Below are 17,372 nucleotides of genomic sequence, written 5' to 3'. Positions count from 1 at the left end.
CTAACCCCAGGGAAAAGGAAGAAGAAGCCACTTACCGGGCTACGTCTCTGTGACCAGCAAAAAGGAAGAGAGAAGAGATACCTGATCAGAGAGTGACAAATCAGTAAAGGAGACATCATATGCATCAGGATGAGAAGAATTTTTGGCCTGGTTGGCTGAATTTGAGGATGTGGTTGTTACCCAGTCATAAAAAACGAGCTCATCTGTCTCAGATTTTTATTTTAAATAAGCTCGAACAGCTGTGTGTGTGATGTCAAACAGATAATAGGAAAAAAGTGAGAATGACTTATTTAAACTAACTCTAGGTTAGTGTTCAAGAACAAAATGTAGTCGCTCTAGAATCTCAAATGGGCTCACTTTTCATCCATCTTTATTCTAATCACTTTCCTGCAAACACCACCCTTTTGCCAACTAATCCTTTAGAGTTTCCTTTTATTCTCCCTTGTAGACTCCATCTGCCCCCTTGGCATCTTTAATTTGAACTGAAATCTCTCCATCTGTCTGTGTCATGTCCACCTCGCATCAGCCATCTCTCCCTCCATCGCTCACTCTTGTGCCTGATCCAGTTGTGCAGTGAGCCGTGAGTGATTAAAGTGATGCAACAGTGGGTGGGAAATGCTCCTAGAAAGGAGACCTCTGATTGGATACACTGGTGAAGGACAAAGCTCTGTATTGCTTGTCATAACCAATCACTGCTGCTTTGCTGTATGTAAACAGGAAGCACAGCAGGAAGCTCTCCGACTCTCACGTTATGACCTTTTAGCCTTTAAAGATACGGTGTCGTTTTCTATTTGAAATACGAAGAGAATCAAAAAGAAAACATTGCTTCTTTGCTTTTGGTGCTCGGGTAGGACACATTCTTTGTTTCTGCCCAAAATATAAAAAGTAAGATGTCAAAGATATCAAATGTCACGTGAGATCTCTTATTTAAGCGCAAACATTTTCCCTCCATCCTTGACCTTTTGCTGGCCTCTACTGTTTGCAATCTAGTTGTTTGGACTGAGGACTGGGCGCTTAACACTCAAAAACTCATTAAAACCAGATTTAAGAAATCTTAGCCAGCAGAAACACCCTGAAAGACGAGGGCTCACATAGTCCAAATACTTTGGCAGCCACATCATTGTGCATGAGGCGTGAAAACGCTGAGAATAACCTGGCACCGCGATGACGAGTGGCTACAGCCACAGAGAAATCACAAAACAGCCACCGGCCCTATAAATATTTCGCTTTAAATGTAGCTAGCCTATTTTCAGCAGGTAGTAAATGCCAAGAGAGATGAAAAGGTTAAGGGGGTGGAGGGGTACAAAGCAAAGGCTTACCGGACTCTTCTACAGAGTTTAGCATCATTTGAGGCAGCAAATAACAATGAGATGAGAGAGAAAGCAAAATCAAGACAGCACAGGGAGAGAATTAGAACGATTAAAAAGGAGGAATGGTACATCAACACTGGCATAGCAGAGTCTCTTTTACAACGCAAGCAGTCATCTAAACCCACAGACACGGGCACATGCAGCCGGGATGGTGTTAGCGGGTTTCCCTGGATTCAGTCCCATTTATACATCAACCAAATGAGGTTACAGAAACAACAAACACATACATGCAACAGTCAGGGTTTAGTCTTTCAGTTAACATGTGGCCTATATTCCTTTTTAAAAAAAATTATTTTACCCATAGCCATAAAATAACTGTGTGCATGTATGAAGGAAAAGCGCTGGGCAGTTAAACGTCATGCAGATTTGAACCAAAATGAAGAGCAACACCTCAACATCCAACACTCTCAAATATGTCATACAGTGAGGGCCGCACTTAACATTTATCTTATTTAGGAGCAGAAGATAAACAACACACAATAAGATGTCAAGTGTTAGTGTTCAAAGCCTTATAAACAGAGCCTGTCACACTGAAATAATAGTCCTTGGAAAATGATCAAAAACTGAGAAAGGGTAAGAAATGTAGGTGTGCAACCTTCCAAAAACACAGGCCTCCTCGTGCATTAGCTCTTCATACACGTTCACGCAGACGTGACCAGCGTGAAAAATCATTCACACGTGATCAGGTTGACAGTCAGTGGGTGAGCACACTGAAGTTGGACTCAATTATTAAGGCCCAGAGGCTCAAATGACCACAGCAGACTGACACACAGGTGCCCACTTTCCTACCTGAATAATTCAAGATAGATACTTAAGCCAGCTCTCCTCACTGGAAAACACTCAAGTTATGGGTCCCAGCTAGAGAGGCAGGGATGTCGCTAATTATGGGCTGTCTGAAGAGGACGCTGGTTAGAATTTGGACTCGTCAACTGAGCTGCATCGCTTCAAATAAGAGCTTCACACCCTGCTATTTTGCAGCGGTGCTTAGATGGTTTCTGTTGCGGTAGGACATCTGCCTCGAGTTACTCCAAACACTGAAGTCAGCGACTATGACCAAGTCTGACCAAGACTATATCACAAACACTTGAAATCAATTATATGAAATTAGAGGTCTTTTATAAATCATAACAGAGGAATGAAATGTGATTTCAGTCCTCCTCGTGGTGTCCTTATGTCCCTTTTGAGCAATACTGGTTAAAGCAGCTTTATATTGTAGAGAAACAGTAGCAGCTCAACATATAGTACCACACACAGTAGAAAAGACGATACGTGAGCAACGGCTACATTTATGCACAGTTAAAACCACAAAAAAGAAGAGCAACAGAAATGATGCATGCATGCATGCACGGCTAACTTAAAGCCAGCAGAGACGGACCAGGGAAACCAGATCTACTCACCATGGGAGATGGGGACAGAGCTATGTTGCCTATGGAGGCTTTGAGCTCATCGACTGAGGGTGCCTCCACAACACGATCAGGCGGCAGAGGCTTGATCTTGATCTTGAATTTTTTCCTGTGGTCCTCTTCTTCCTCGGACTCGTCGGAGGAGAAGAAGTGAGACTTTTTGGGGGCAAGTGAAGGAAAAATGTCAAGGAAAACAAACGTTTACATTTCATCTTAAGGTTGATGAGAAACCCGGGAACCACATTCCTCGGTGAAACTTTGCGTGTCGGTACTTAAATCTTTTCTTCTTTACAAAAGTCTGTTTTCTGTGACATCGTCCTGTTTAACACACATTCACAGACACTTAGAAATGTTCTTTTCTGACCCACTTTATAAATTTGTTTTTAATTACTTTTTTATTAGCCACATAATAAAAATGAAGACTTTTCTGTATCTTAAATCTGGGGCCTAAACACCTTTTTAAAGAACTTGAGCCATTTTATTATCTGTTTGCCGTTTCTCAGTAAAACACTAATCATATTGATCTGTTCTGTGAGCCAAGTCACGTTTGTCTTCCATCACATGCACGACAAAAACTGACCCAACAGTGTGCAGCAAATGCGACACAAACAATGAAAACAATCCAGTTCTTGCCAAGTAACGTGACAGAAACTGCCACGTATTAAAAACTGTGCTGAGGATATCTTCCTCTTCTAATTCATCTTCAGGTCTGATACTGTAGCCTTCATCATCCACCTCAGGAGAGTTCTGAAAGACACAATGAGTCTGAATGATAGTGACAAACAGCAGCTGTTCCTGCATAGTAAAAAACTCCACACAGACAACCCACACCCACCGTGTAAGCTACACATGTAAACCCGCTGACCTGACGGGACCATCTACAAACAATTAACATATCTGTGAAGCTGTTGATCTGTTTTATAAAACCACAGATCAACACAGAAGAGTCACGACATGAAAGTGAAACCAACAAACAGTCTTGAAAGTCAGCCTGGGCCTACAAAGCAGCGTTTTTACTTACGTATCTGTCCCAGTCGATATCTCCATAGAAGCCATTCGGGGCCCCGTTCGTCTTCTTCTGAGAGCGAGAAGACAGAAACAGTTTGACTAAAATCTCACCTAACAAAACACGATACAACATACCTGCAACTGCATTACACACCTACACAGAGGAACTACGTCTCAGCTAATCTCACCCAAACACCTTGAACCTCCAGATTTAAGTCACAAAGCTTTTACTCTGAGGCTGCTCTGTTACGTTAGCGGCTCTTCAACTCATCAAATTGGCTGTTTTTTGGGGTTTTTTTATGTTAGTCGATGGAGCTGAACAGGATTTCAAGACTGAGGTTTCATCATAACTCCAAATGACTTGGTGTTGTTCCCCTAACGCCCCCCACACCCCCACAGAGCTTCCTCAGAGAGCGCGCTAAAGAACAGACAGCTGAAACAGCTGCACTTGCATCAGACTGAGTTAAAGAACATACTGCGACGTCTATGACCAGTCTAAGCTCTACACACTACACTTCTCTAGAGTGTGGTCTAGTCTAAAAAGCTGAGCTCAGTACCGATTCAACCTCTCGAGGTTCCTGTCAGGTGAAAAGAACAGAAAAAGAAAAAACACAAAAACAATGTGCCTCACAAATTTCTCTGATGACACAGGCTTACATAAACCCCAATTAATAAATACATAAAACTGTTTATGTACTAGATCGTTTCTGTTACTTACACCATCTCTGTCTGGAGACCCCCTGTGCAAACCAAAAGAAAGGAAAATGTTACTTAAGACACAACGTCTTCATTTAAGTGAGTCTTTTTCTGATTAATCCAGTTTTCACATGATCATAGTCACACACTTCCACAGACACGCAGGTTCATAACACTTCAACTGTTTTGTGTAGGATTAGAACATGGCTACAAAAATTCAAAAGTTGACTAAACAAACGCCAAAGGCAGCAGTTTCCTGTATTATGACTGTCGTAGTTACATAAATGCAGAACATTTCTTCCCTTTATCTTACACAAAAAACAAGCAACAAGTATTGTAAGCTGGTGTATTATTTTAGAGATCCTAAATAACACATGACATACAATAAAGTGGTCTATAAAGTCTATACAGTATTCAGCAGTGACGCGTAATTGGCTGGAAGACCCTTGAGCCGCAGATGATTACAGGAAGCTGCAGTCTAGCATTTCACGTATTTGACATGAACCACACTTAATACTAATCCTGTAATTGTTCTTCCTGACCACAATCCCTTCATTCTTCTGCCATAAATATGCATAACCTACTGCCACATATCATTTTTTCCCCCCCGAGTGTTCAGTCAGCCTGTGGCTCCACTTCACAGCATCATAGTGAAGCACTAATAAGCTCTGTGCGTGGATCAAACAACACAACAGAGGACTTACGTGGAATCATTGTCCTTCTCTTTCTTCCGTATCCCAAAGGCCTTCCTGGTACGTTTTTTCAATCCTGAAAAGAGAAAAAGGTGAATTATTCTATGCAGAAACAAAGACGTGACTAGAAGTCGAAGGTTTCGTGGGTTAAAGGCTCAGTGGACGACTCATCCATCACCCAGGAAATTAAAGAAAATGTTTTATGTGTTATTTAGTGACTAGTTGCATCAATGCGAGGTCAAAAAAAAAAAAGAATGAAAACAAAGTTTTCTGAGCACAGCGAACATGAAGAAAGCAGCCGCTGAGAAACTGCTGACTTTTAATGCACCGAACAGGAATGTGATTACTAGCTCAAAATGCTCGCAGACAAATAAACATCAAATCAAGCAGACAAACTCACAAGGTGAGAACAAAATCAGCCATTAAGTTACTGGAGTTGGTAATTACTCAGTAATTCAGGGGTCATACCAAACCAGCCTTCTACAGTCATAATCTCACCTACACATCACCTCACATCTCCTGAAGCTCTACTGGAGCCGCTCATTGAAACACAACAAATGATTACAGCGCTGGTGTGTTTAGGCCTCGAGGAAGCTCGGGCGAGTTCATGCCTTAAAACAAAACGCATTTACTCTGTGGACTTGGTACAGCTGCGGGACAAAAGGTGAAAAACAAGAAATGCAGACATTGTTCACATGAAACTTCTGGACTTTCTCCTGTTTTACCAATTTAAGCACAAAGTATCCTGTTTGTTCAGGAATTACGCTACAAAAACGACTCTGCCAGTTGACCAGCACATTAGTCCAGCTTCAAGTTTTAAAAATTAAATATGTAATCTTAATCTTAATATGTAGTCCTCCTGTCTATGAAATGAGTCATGTTTAGTTACATTAGGCTAAACAAACTCAAATGCTCGCACCTCTTTCTTACCCCAAATGAAGGCCCAGTTGTCCTCCATTTCTTCTCCAATGTTTCCCTTACTCTCATACTTCCTCCTCTTTGTGTGGTTGCGATCTCATCACATAATCTAAGGACCAACCTATTTTTTCTCCTCATACCACATGCAGTTACACACAAGTCTCCAACCAGAAACTTGATGCTACTTCACACACACACAAAACGGTATCATGCTCCCGTCCTTGATGTGTTCTGGTACTCAAATTCAACACCAGTGACCCTACTCATGAATAAAAGACAAATATCATCATTGTAGTCTCCTGCTAAAAATTAAGAGCGTCTACAGTCCTCTGCTCACCTAAGAAGTGTCATAAGCTGGATAACAGGAAACCACACCGAAGCTCAGCAGACTACTACAGCAGACCCACAGGGACAAAGGAGAGTATCTGCAGCTTGTTTACATTTTTTCCACGTTTTTATTTCATTTCTCCACTCGACTAATTTTGCATCAGAACGAGAAATCAATCCGAGAAGGCCTCCAGGACACAGACGCTCTCGCCCAGAAATACTCTCCCATTGATTCTGCCAACATATTCAGCCTTGCATCCTGTTAATGGTGACTGTCAAGGTTCAAATAAATATCCCGCTGCTTATAATCAGCACCAGCACACATACAGAAAGACTAAAGGCAGTTTCATATGTTGCACGTAAGGACATGAATCTGTCTTTATATACGAAAAGGTAGACACACACACACACACACACACACACACGTCACTGCAGAATATTCACGATGCCAAGAGCGTCATGAATTCTGACGGACACGAGTAGATCAGGTGTTGGAAAGAAGTGCTCGTTTCTATAAAGGCAAGGTCAAAAATAAGAGTTTAGGTAAGGTCAGAAATCTTATTTCCACTTTGCGTGGCTACATGAGGCACACGATGAGTACTCTTTCATATGAAAACATCGGCTTTGAATCAGTGAGGTCACTGAGATCGTGGATGAAGAGCAGGAAGGTTTCCGTTTTTCTTTTAACGCTTTCTTATCCTTTCATCTTATGGTAATGCATCACCCGTCTAACACGTTACAGACCTTAAACATAAACAGCCATCGATGGCCTTCAGCGAAGCGACAAAGTACCAAAATACAACGAGTATTATTACTTTCATGTACTTCAGCAGGGCGACTGTGGAAGCCATCATGCTGTTTGTGTGTCCCTGTGAGTACATACGTATGTGTCGTTTGCACACATACACAGACAGCTCCTCCCCTCAACTGATGTCGAGCTTTACCCCTTTCCCTTTCAAAGTACAGACGACTTCATTTCGCGATGCCAAACTGCAATCTCTTCTTTCAATCTCTGGCTTTCCCAGACCAGTTTCCCCTCCTGATCTCAGTGAACCATCTGTGGGAGGCTTCCAGATGAGGACACAGCGTGCTCTCTCTCAGCCTTTAGTATAACGGATGGAAGGAGCTTAAATTGTTCCTTCAACAGCTGGGCTACCAAGGCACAGACATTTATTTTAGTCTGATATCGTCCTGTCCGATTAATCTTTGAACAGTTTGACTTATGGCTCGCTCACACTGGGGTGGAGTTTTCCTAGTTTTAATGAGGTTGCAACTAGGAAACCAATGAATAAGTAAGCAAGTAAACAAACATAAATGGGAATAAAATGAATAAATAAATAATAATCAGTGGACCCACTGATGCAGAAAGTTTTTTTGGTGCCAAACCTTAAAGTACTGCAAATAGTTGCAACAACCAACTGGTCTCCAACAGACTGATCATGCAACACAACCAACCTGATCCCACGGTAACTGCACAGGTCACCAGGTGGGAGGCAACCTGTCTCCAAACGATCACGGCCTGATGTGAACTGACTGCAAACGCTTGCAGACAGACCGGTTTGCAAATGACTGCAGACTCATTTAACCCGAGTCAGTCTGCAGCAACGAGCATGACTCATCTTTGCGTTTTTGATGGGGGAGGTGACAGCTGGGTGCTAAATGTTTGTGTTGTGGCCATTTTAAATAATAATAAGATTGTCGAGCACCTTTATCATCATTCAGTTAAATCGCCAACCTGCAGCAACTACATGAATCTTTATAGACAAACTGCTGTTTGAAATCTGAGGTAAACGTGAATTTTTCTGAGAACATAGATGGCAACAAATTTGCGACTGCCAGTTTACCAGTTAATCGCCGTCCCGTCACACATGTTATTATCATCAACTTGACCCCATTCGATCCCAAACTAACAGATCGACAGCAGACTAAATGTTTAACCCCTTCACGTGCAGCGGTCACCACAGTGGACAGCTATTCAAAGGCTGTTTTCTTTTATTTGTGTCAGTCTTGATGGTATACTTGCTCAAACCACTCCATACCTGCCACCCACTGGTCAGCCAGTGGACTGACTAAGTGGACATGTAAAAAAAACTCTTTGAAAAGTACATGTTTAAAAAAAAAAAATGTAGTTCAAAAATCTTTTTTTATACCTAAAGATGAATAAAAATACTTAACAAAATCCTGATTGAGGTTGTAAAAATCCATGCATGAAAGGGTTAAATCACAATCTGAATGCACCAAAGCTGCTTCAAAGAGCGATGAACCTGATCTCATTTTCAAAGGCAACAAGATCATTCGTGTCACAATTTTGTTCATCGCACAGTCTCCGGTCGGTGTTTTCCTAGTGTCGCTGTAGCATTAGCTAAAGAGTTGCTTTGACTAAAAATACAAAAATCCAGTTGGAAGCATAAAAGTCGTTTACTTTTATACGTTTCCTCTCGTGAGGCTCAGTTAAGGCCAGCAGGAAGATTCTGGGCCGTGATGGTTTTCAAAGTGAACCAAAATGTCAGAAATCCAGTTCTTTCTTGACATCTTACTTGTTTCAGATTTGACAGCTTAAATAAATACCCCTTTACTTCTATTTTGGGGTTTGTTTCTACTACTTCCCTGAAGCAGCAGCTGACATATTCACAGCTGTACTAAGAAAATGCACATGTATGTGTGTTGTTTTGCTCTTTCAGCGCACATTACCTCAAATGAGTTCAACCCTGCAGGACTATTTTGTTTTATGGGAATTACCTCTTATTGCTTTTATGAAGCTTATTTTTATTTCATGTCCATCTACTATAAAACAGCACTCCCAATAATTAAAGAGTGCAAGAAAAGGGCAATAACACAGTAAATGAACAAGGAAAACGTCGTTTTATTGGAGGTCATTACAATGTTTAGCATTGAAATACGCACACATAAAAATACATCAGAACAGATATTTGTATTCACACACGACTCCACCAAACGTTTGTATTTTTAAATAACCCAATAAATGATTATTCCTTGTTAGGACCAGTGCAGGACCTGCACCGTGACATGAATGCATGAATGTGTGTGGCACGAGTTCATTAACAGAGAGGGAAATAACAGGGTTTGTGGTGCATACTATTTAATGACTTGATGGCTTCCGTTCAGAAGGATGTGCTAACGTAATTAGTGGTCTCTTCTCAAGACACAGTAATGCAATTTCAGGAAAAGCCAAAGGACATGAAGCCAAACAGGACAGGACACTGCCAAATCTAAAAAACTACAAGGCACTTGAAGAGCAACAGCACACCACATTTTTTTCCCTAGAAGACTGTGGGTCTCTGTACTAATTTCTATGGAATTCAAATAATGTTGATTTGTTAAAAATGTGTGGCTCGGGCCAACCTTGGAGGAGGAGGAAGCTGAACAAGAGATGGTGTTATCACATCTCTGTGAGATCCACCCTGCAGCCTCAATCGAGTGTTTGTCACTAACAGTCTTCCATAAAAACAAACCATCACCTTGAACAACTGCAATTATTAAACTGAGCACATGCTGTTGCCATGACAATTAACCTGAAGATTGTATATTACTTGCTCAGTGCTCATGTGCAATTTTTGCAGGTAGACAAACAGAGCACATCGACACAAACCAAAACACCTCTGAGAAAAACACCGGTCTTGTATACCTGATGTGCTGTCAGGTAGAAAAGGCAAATTAGGAAATGAGGGGCACAGCTGCAGTTGTGCAATTACGGAGCCTCAAGAATACAAAAATACAGATGCAGAGGGGTGCAAGATGCACCGATCCATCTTTATGATCCATGTTTGGTGGATATTCCACCCGTTTTTAAAAAAATGTGTGCTATTCTGCTTTTTATTTCACTACAATTTCATCGACTACTGTCAGCAGGAAACTAAAGCAAACCAAGTGCGTGTACAGCACCTACTGCGTTATTTCCTGACGCCTTACACACCTGGGATCTATTGCATTAGCCCTAGCTATATAAGAAACAAAGGAACCAAAACATTAAACAATGCTCTGGAAACAAACTCCAAATCGCACATGGCTAAAAATAAAACTCCTGCATGTAGCCATGGGCCAACATACATGTGGAGAACAGCTCTGCTTCTGCAGCAGCAGCTCAGAGGCCGTTAACAAGCTGCTCCAAATGGGGAAGAGACAAAGAGGCTCAATCTGCTCGCCAACCAGAAAAACACACACACATACACAGCTAATGCTGCCAGCTACAGCAGCAGAGACCATGCCAGGCCACTCCAGACTCTGAATGCGAGACCTGTGCTGCTGTGCATAGTAATCAGAAAGGAAGATAATACACCACTGAGATTTAACAGCAGAGGTGTTGAATGAAAAAGAAGGAAAAAAATGGGAGCTCGTTTCATTTAGACATGGAATAAATATCTTAAACTCATTTTTAAAACACGTTCGACGTCTTTTGCTTGGATAAAACAACATGTTTGGAAATGATAAGCTGGTGTGTGCCGTGCATGTCTGAGCGCGCTCAGGTGGGAGAGTGGCAGGGGACAACTGCGACGGGAAGATGGTGTGTTGAGTTGTTGTGGGTATTGAGTCATGCTGTTGACTAAGCACGAGGAAAAGCATGTGGATCCACTGACAGGCAGGCAGGCAAGTAATTAGCGATACAGGACGAAGGCAGGCAGGCACAGAAACGAGCACACAGAAAAATAAACAACTGCAGACAAACAGCAGCGAGCAGGGAGATGGGATGCAGACAGACTGACGTACAGTAAAGAAACAGAGATCGACCGGCGCAATGCAAACAAGCGGTTTAAAGGGCTCTTTTGTTGGAGTGACTCATTCATCTTACTGGCTCTGAGAGGGAGAAGGAAGAGAAGACATGTGAGAGAAAGAAACCCTTCTCTGACCTCCCAGTGTACCAGCAATGATACCCAGGCAAAAAAAGAAAGACCTCTATTATCTCAAGCAGACATGTAGCTGAATGCAGCTTCTATTTTATTTCAAGTACTGTTTTTGCAGCCTCGCAGACTGAAAAGATATCTGTTAACTAAAGACGTGCTAATGAAAAGCACATGCTCCTATTCAGTAGTTACAAACTAAGAATTAACCTTCAAAAATGAAGCCAAATGGATTTAATGACAAAGTATGTCAGCTCATTCCAAAGACAAATATTTGCACAAACGAGGAAGCTCTCAAATCATTCAGCCTTCCCTGTTTACAACCATTTTATCTCTGCTTGCAGAGGAAGGAAGGAAGGAAGCCATTTATTCTATATTCTCCACCTACTTTCTTCTCTGCTAGTCTCTGGATTTAATCTTCCAGTTCTCTGATCTTCATCTCAACTACCTCCAAAATGGAGAAAGAAGTCAGAGGGGAAGGGGAGACGACATCGTGTCAGTGGAAGTGTCCCCCCCCAGTCTCATTACCTTGGAGAACAAACAGGAAACTGCCATGTGGGGGCACGGCCTATGAAAACCTCCAGATATCACCACCAGGAGCAAATCTCTTCTGTGTGTGTGTGTGTGTGTGTGTGTGTGTGTGTGTGTGTGTGTGTGTGTGTGTGTGTGTGTGTGTGTGTGTGTGTAAGACAAAGAGACAGTGCCAGTTTGTGAATGCTAAAATTAGAACTTGACTGTACAGGCCAGGTGGCTGCGCTGTCAGCCATCGTGTGCAACACTCGCAGTAACAATGTATCCACAATGAACACACGACTCCACACGTACGCATATTAGGAAGTGGATAGTTTTGATGCATGCACACACTGAGTGACGTCACACACCTCTAAATAAAGTGGGTCAGAGCCAGAAACCAAACAGCGGCGTGCGAGCGGTTGGTGCAGAGATGAACAAAAACTGAATGTGAGGATGGTGGTGATGCAGCCTTATATGTCTGCACTCTCTTTATTACTCGATGTTTAGTGTTGTATTTATTCTTTTAGGTTTATGATGCTGTCATAGGTACAGACAAATTTCTTTCACACTGCTGCCATCACAGCATTTCATCCTTAATTAAACCTTCCTTATTTATTCAAAGTTTCCTTAAACATCAGAGATAATAAGAATTACAACATATTAAATGTCAAAAAATGAAACGTTAGCTAGAACCAGAGTTGCTATTTATTACCTGTCTGTGTCCATCTCTTCCTGCGTCCCATTATTGCTCATCCCCTGCTTCACTATAAACAGCCTGCACTCAAGCTTCTCATCCCCAGGCTCCAAATAGCATCCACCAAGGACTGTGCTACAAATGACCCTGCTGCAGAGCCAACAAAGTAGCTATTAACATAGATCTTTGGTCTAAGGACACGGGGGGAAATGTCTAATTTGCTGACAAAAAATCTTTACACATATGAGATGCTGACATGAGAATCAAGGACACCCCTTAAAGTGATCCTGCTCGTGCCACAGCGTGACCTTCTGACTTCGGCCTCCTTCATATAGTTACCAAATGTATATTTCTGATAAAATGATCAAAGATAAAGCTGTTTTTGTTTTTCAAAACATAATTGTTAAAGCATCAGCAAACCCCAAGTTAGGTAATGATTTCGGTACATAAACATATGTATATTTGAAACTTTAATAAGACAAAAGGCAATGATTTCTTACAAGAGCTTTTCAAATGTTTTCACACACACACACACACACACACACCCACACACACACAACTAAATATGACTAATGCCAGCATACAGTTGTCCTAACCACTGCCAGGCCTCAGACTTCTCCCTCAAGACAAGTCCGTGGCTATTTCAGTCATGCCCTCCTATCAAAACACATCAGCGCCGCTGCCACTGGGGAGGGGAGGGGGGACAGTAGAGCTTCTTTTGGCCACATTAGTCTGACAGTGCCCTGAAATATAGCAGCATAGTTGAATCTCCACCCAAAGGAGGATATCTCCCTTCCCTGTATAAGCATGTGGCATTTCAGAGCTGTAAGAACGCCATCTCCCCCTCAGTCTTTTTCCTGATAATAACAACACACATCACATACAGGCTTTCATGAAAGAAAAAAAGATTCTGCATTATGAAATTCCTTTCAGATAAATAGCTTTAAAGGTGTTTAGGTGGTACCACATTTCTGCTCAAGATGATGAGAATTATTATAATAATAATAATAATCAGCAGCACAGGGGCACCACAGGGGACTGTCCTCTTCACCCTCTACACCACAGACTTCAGCCACTGCACAGAGACCTGCCATCTTCAGAAGTTTTCTGATGACTCTGCGGTGGTTGGCTGCATCAGCAGGGATGATGAGACAGAGTACCGGGCTGTGGTCGACTCCTTTGTCACGTGGTGTGAGCAGAATCATCTGGAGCTCAACGTGGCAAAGACCAAGGAACTGATCGTGGACTTCAGGAAGACCAGGAAACACTTGACCCCTGTTTCAATCCAGGGGGTCAGTGTTGACATTGTGGAGGACTACAAATACCTTGGAGTTCACATTGACAACAAACTGGACTGGGCTAAAAACACCACAGCACTTTATAGAAAGGGCCAGAGTCGTCTCTATTTTTTGAGGCGACTGAGGTCCTTCAGTATCTGCAAGAAAATGCTCAGGATCTTCTATGAGTCTGTTGTGGCCAGTGCGATCCTCTATGCTGTTGCATGCTGGGGCAGCAGGCTGAGGGTTGCAGATGCCAACGGACTCGATAGACTGATTCGTAAGGCCAGCAATGTTGTGGGGATGGAGCTGGACTCCCTCAAGGTGGTGTCGGAGAGGTGGATGCTGTCCAAGATAAAGACAATGTTGGATAACACCTCCCACCCACTCCATGACATGCTGGTCAGTAGGGATGGGTACCGGTATCTGGTGCCATGATGGCACCGGTTCTGACATAAACGGTAGTAACCAGACCGAAAAGCAGCACACATTTCGGTGCTTTATTTCCCTGAGATGTCATACACTCTGGATTCTAGCCAATCGTTTTACCTTTGCAAGCGTAGTAGGCGGGGCCAGGTACGTACGCTCTTTTAGAGCAGAGCTACAGATTAAAAATGTCCAAGGCGAAGCGGTCAAAGTCTGGCTGTACTTCACAGCAAAAGATGCAAACTCAGCAGCAACAAGTGCTTTAAGCTGATACTGTGATACTGTCAAAGGAGGTAACACCTCGAATCCGATGAAACACCTGGCGACGCATAGCGTTTTTTTTAAAAGCCGAGAAATGCACCGTATTTGATAGCTTGCTGTGAGACCTCACACCGAGCACATCTACTGCGGGTGTGGTGCCTGTTATCGGACCCGGAGTTAGCAACATCCCCCAAAAACCCGAAGAGGAGAGTCCTGGCCCCTAGCCCTGCCAGTGTAGCAGAAATGATGAGGATGATGATGCAGCAGCAGCCGTTCTTCTCTGCGTGAGTAGCTTAATGTTGTTCGTGTGTAATTTACGTTGAGTAGGCTAACCACGTTATTACATTAATGCATGTAAGGTGAACTAGCAAACATCATCATAGCTACATGCGGCTGTCTTCTTGTTTGATGGCAGATACTCCCTTCACCCTGGCCAAAAAGGCTAAAATGACCAAAGAAAAAGTGGAAAACAGCTAAACATGAGAGGTTTTTGGACAAAGTGTGTGTTCTTCATTCTTTAAGCACCGGTTTGAGCACCGTTTAAGCACCGGCACCGTTTCAAAAGGTACCGGTTTGGTACTGGTATCGGATAAAACCTAAACGATACCCATCCCTACTGGTCAGTCACAGGAGCACGTTCAGTGAGAGACTGAGATCACCAAAAAGCACCACTGAACGACACAGGAAATCATTCCTGCCTGTGGCTCCCTGTACAACTCCTCCACTTAACACACTGTTTTCTGCAACGGCTACACCCTTCTTGCACATGTTCTTCCTTTTTCAGCTATTTATTAACAAGTGACTTTTATGTATATATATTCCTGTATATATTGTGCTATTCTTAGTTAGTGTATTGTCTGTCTCTGTTAATGTTTGTTTATAATGGAGCACTGTAACAAAAAAATAATTTCCCCCGGGATCAATAAAGTATTTTGATTCTGATAAGTTGTCTACAACAGACGCTCACTTGTGATTGGAGATTAAAATAGCAAGGCCAGTCCCTTATTACGTTGGCTTCAAGACATGATGAGTTCATCCAGTGCGTCTGGACGTATTGATCAAGACCGTTTTAATTGTTGGGTTTTTTCTCTGCATGTATTATTGTAGGGTCTGCCTTACAATATAATGCGCCTTGAGGTGACTGTTGTTGTGATTTGGCGCTGTATAAATAAAGTTGAATTGAATTGACTGTAGTTTTTAATTAACAGAAATGAAAGGGCCCGCTACATAAAAAGACAATACGCTACAGTGTGAGCAAAGCAGATGATTTTGAAGTTTAACAGTTTACACACACACACACACACTCGACATTTAGAGGCTCATGAAGCTCTGTGTCATTATCAAAGAACATTGAGTAAAATATAAAAATATGAGTGAAAACAAGTAATTTCCTGCAGCACTGCTCTACATGTATTTATTGACTTGTGGTCAGTGTTTTCAATCCCATAAGTAAGATGGTCAGGATAATCTCTCTGACACAGCCCAGCAGCATCAACACAAAACAAATGTGATTCATTTTAATAACCCTTTAAACCCCACCACAGAACCAAGTCTTTATATTTTGACCTGCTGTAGCATTTCAAGTTAATATGCATCAATACAACTGACATATCCCAAATTTCAATAATATGCATGCATTAGGTCCATAGTAACGAGATAAATTGCAAAAAAGTGCAATAAACTACAGAAAAATTGAAAATATATATATATATATATATTTTTTTTTAAACACATATTTGTAGTTAGAGCAGGGCGATATGATCAAAAATATTTATCACGAAAATTTGCGATAACGATATAACTGACGAAATAACTGACACGAGACAAAATACTTTACAACTCCACAACTTTATTAGTGCAAAAAAAAAACACATCAATGTATTTTCACTTAAAACAAGCAGCTGTTTTTTAATCTGCATTAAAATAAATATAAAAATGTAACAGTGCAAATGCAAATTCCTTGCTGACAGTTTAACCAAAAGGCATTTCCAGTGGAAACTGGCCGACATATCCTCAGCATAACCATGTATAATATCCACAGAACTTAAAAAGAGGTTATACACACACAATAAGGTAACATTATGTTGAAGCGCAGCACGTATCACTCCGCGAGGCTCCGCCTACGACAGCCGTAACGCTCCGACAATCCATCAAGCGGTGCGGCTTCGTAGCTTAGCAAAGTCGTACTAAAACATTTGACAGATTTTCGAGCGCCGTGCACATAAAATCGTTTCGAGGTCAGTAAACACAACCAGAGTTCATACATAAGGCACACGGGATTATAAGGGGCTCTGTCGATTTTCAGAAAAATCAAAGGATTGGCACACTTAAAATCAAACACTGTAATAACGACGGCCCGCTAGCATGCGCTACCAAAAATAGTGCTTTGTTGTGTATCTGACGGATGAAAGCTAAACCAGTTCCACACCACTGAAGCATTTTTACAAACCAGTTCAGGTTCATCCGTTTCATTCAACGATCCGCTTTCGCTCTTCTCATTCTTTGTCAGTGCTTTTCCCGCCATGTGCGTATGAAAAGAAAGGCACCGCGCATGCACGTTTTACCCATATTCTATCGTGATATTTCATTTTCTTATCGTTGGCCAACATTACAGCGGTATTACCGTGAACGGGATGATATGGCCCAGCCCTACTTGTAGTTACAGAAATTTCACATGTATATCCCTCAAAGCGGCAAATGTAAAAAGGTTCGATAAAATGTGTCTGAAGGTTCTCAGTCATCCAGGTCATCGTAGTCAAAGGAGCTTGCAAAGAAAAGCGTCTGGACTTCTTTAAGTTGCTTGAAGACTTTGAGTTCCCTCCCCAGACGCCTTAACGCCCACTTACATCCTGGGCCATCTGACCTCAGGAATTCGCATGATAAGGTGGGGCCAGGTTTCACAACGAGCTCATCCGAAACCCTGGCTGACTT

General features: G+C 42.0%; 1 protein-coding gene and 1 long non-coding RNA gene across 4 annotated transcripts in view; both read right to left on the bottom strand.

Moving 5' to 3' along the window:
• sgip1a (SH3GL interacting endocytic adaptor 1a) overlaps nucleotides 1-17,372 on the bottom strand; it is a 71,613-nt gene that overhangs the window by 19,452 nt on the left and 34,789 nt on the right. For all 3 annotated transcript variants that reach the window (XM_040035077.1, XM_040035078.1, XM_040035079.1), the window contains 7 exons: nucleotides 5,182-5,245; nucleotides 4,500-4,521; nucleotides 3,795-3,851; nucleotides 3,457-3,520; nucleotides 2,768-2,943; nucleotides 1,320-1,328; nucleotides 36-47 (listed from right to left, as the gene is read on the bottom strand). In XM_040035077.1, the coding sequence (XP_039891011.1) occupies nucleotides 36-47; nucleotides 1,320-1,328; nucleotides 2,768-2,943; nucleotides 3,457-3,520; nucleotides 3,795-3,851; nucleotides 4,500-4,521; nucleotides 5,182-5,245 (404 nt within the window). The remainder of the gene's footprint in view (nucleotides 1-35; nucleotides 48-1,319; nucleotides 1,329-2,767; nucleotides 2,944-3,456; nucleotides 3,521-3,794; nucleotides 3,852-4,499; nucleotides 4,522-5,181; nucleotides 5,246-17,372) is intronic.
• On the bottom strand, nucleotides 8,531-16,128 carry LOC120735618. The gene is made up of 2 exons (XR_005696317.1): nucleotides 15,742-16,128; nucleotides 8,531-13,036 (listed from the first exon to the last, which is right to left on the bottom strand). It is a non-coding gene; the product is annotated as an uncharacterized LOC120735618 (long non-coding RNA).

This window comes from Simochromis diagramma, unplaced genomic scaffold (assembly GCF_900408965.1).
Source record: "Simochromis diagramma unplaced genomic scaffold, fSimDia1.1 OVJJ01000816.1, whole genome shotgun sequence".
NCBI lineage: Eukaryota > Metazoa > Chordata > Actinopteri > Cichliformes > Cichlidae > Simochromis > Simochromis diagramma.
Note: the sequence above shows the minus strand (reverse complement) of the source record. Positions and strands in the feature narration are given on the sequence as shown.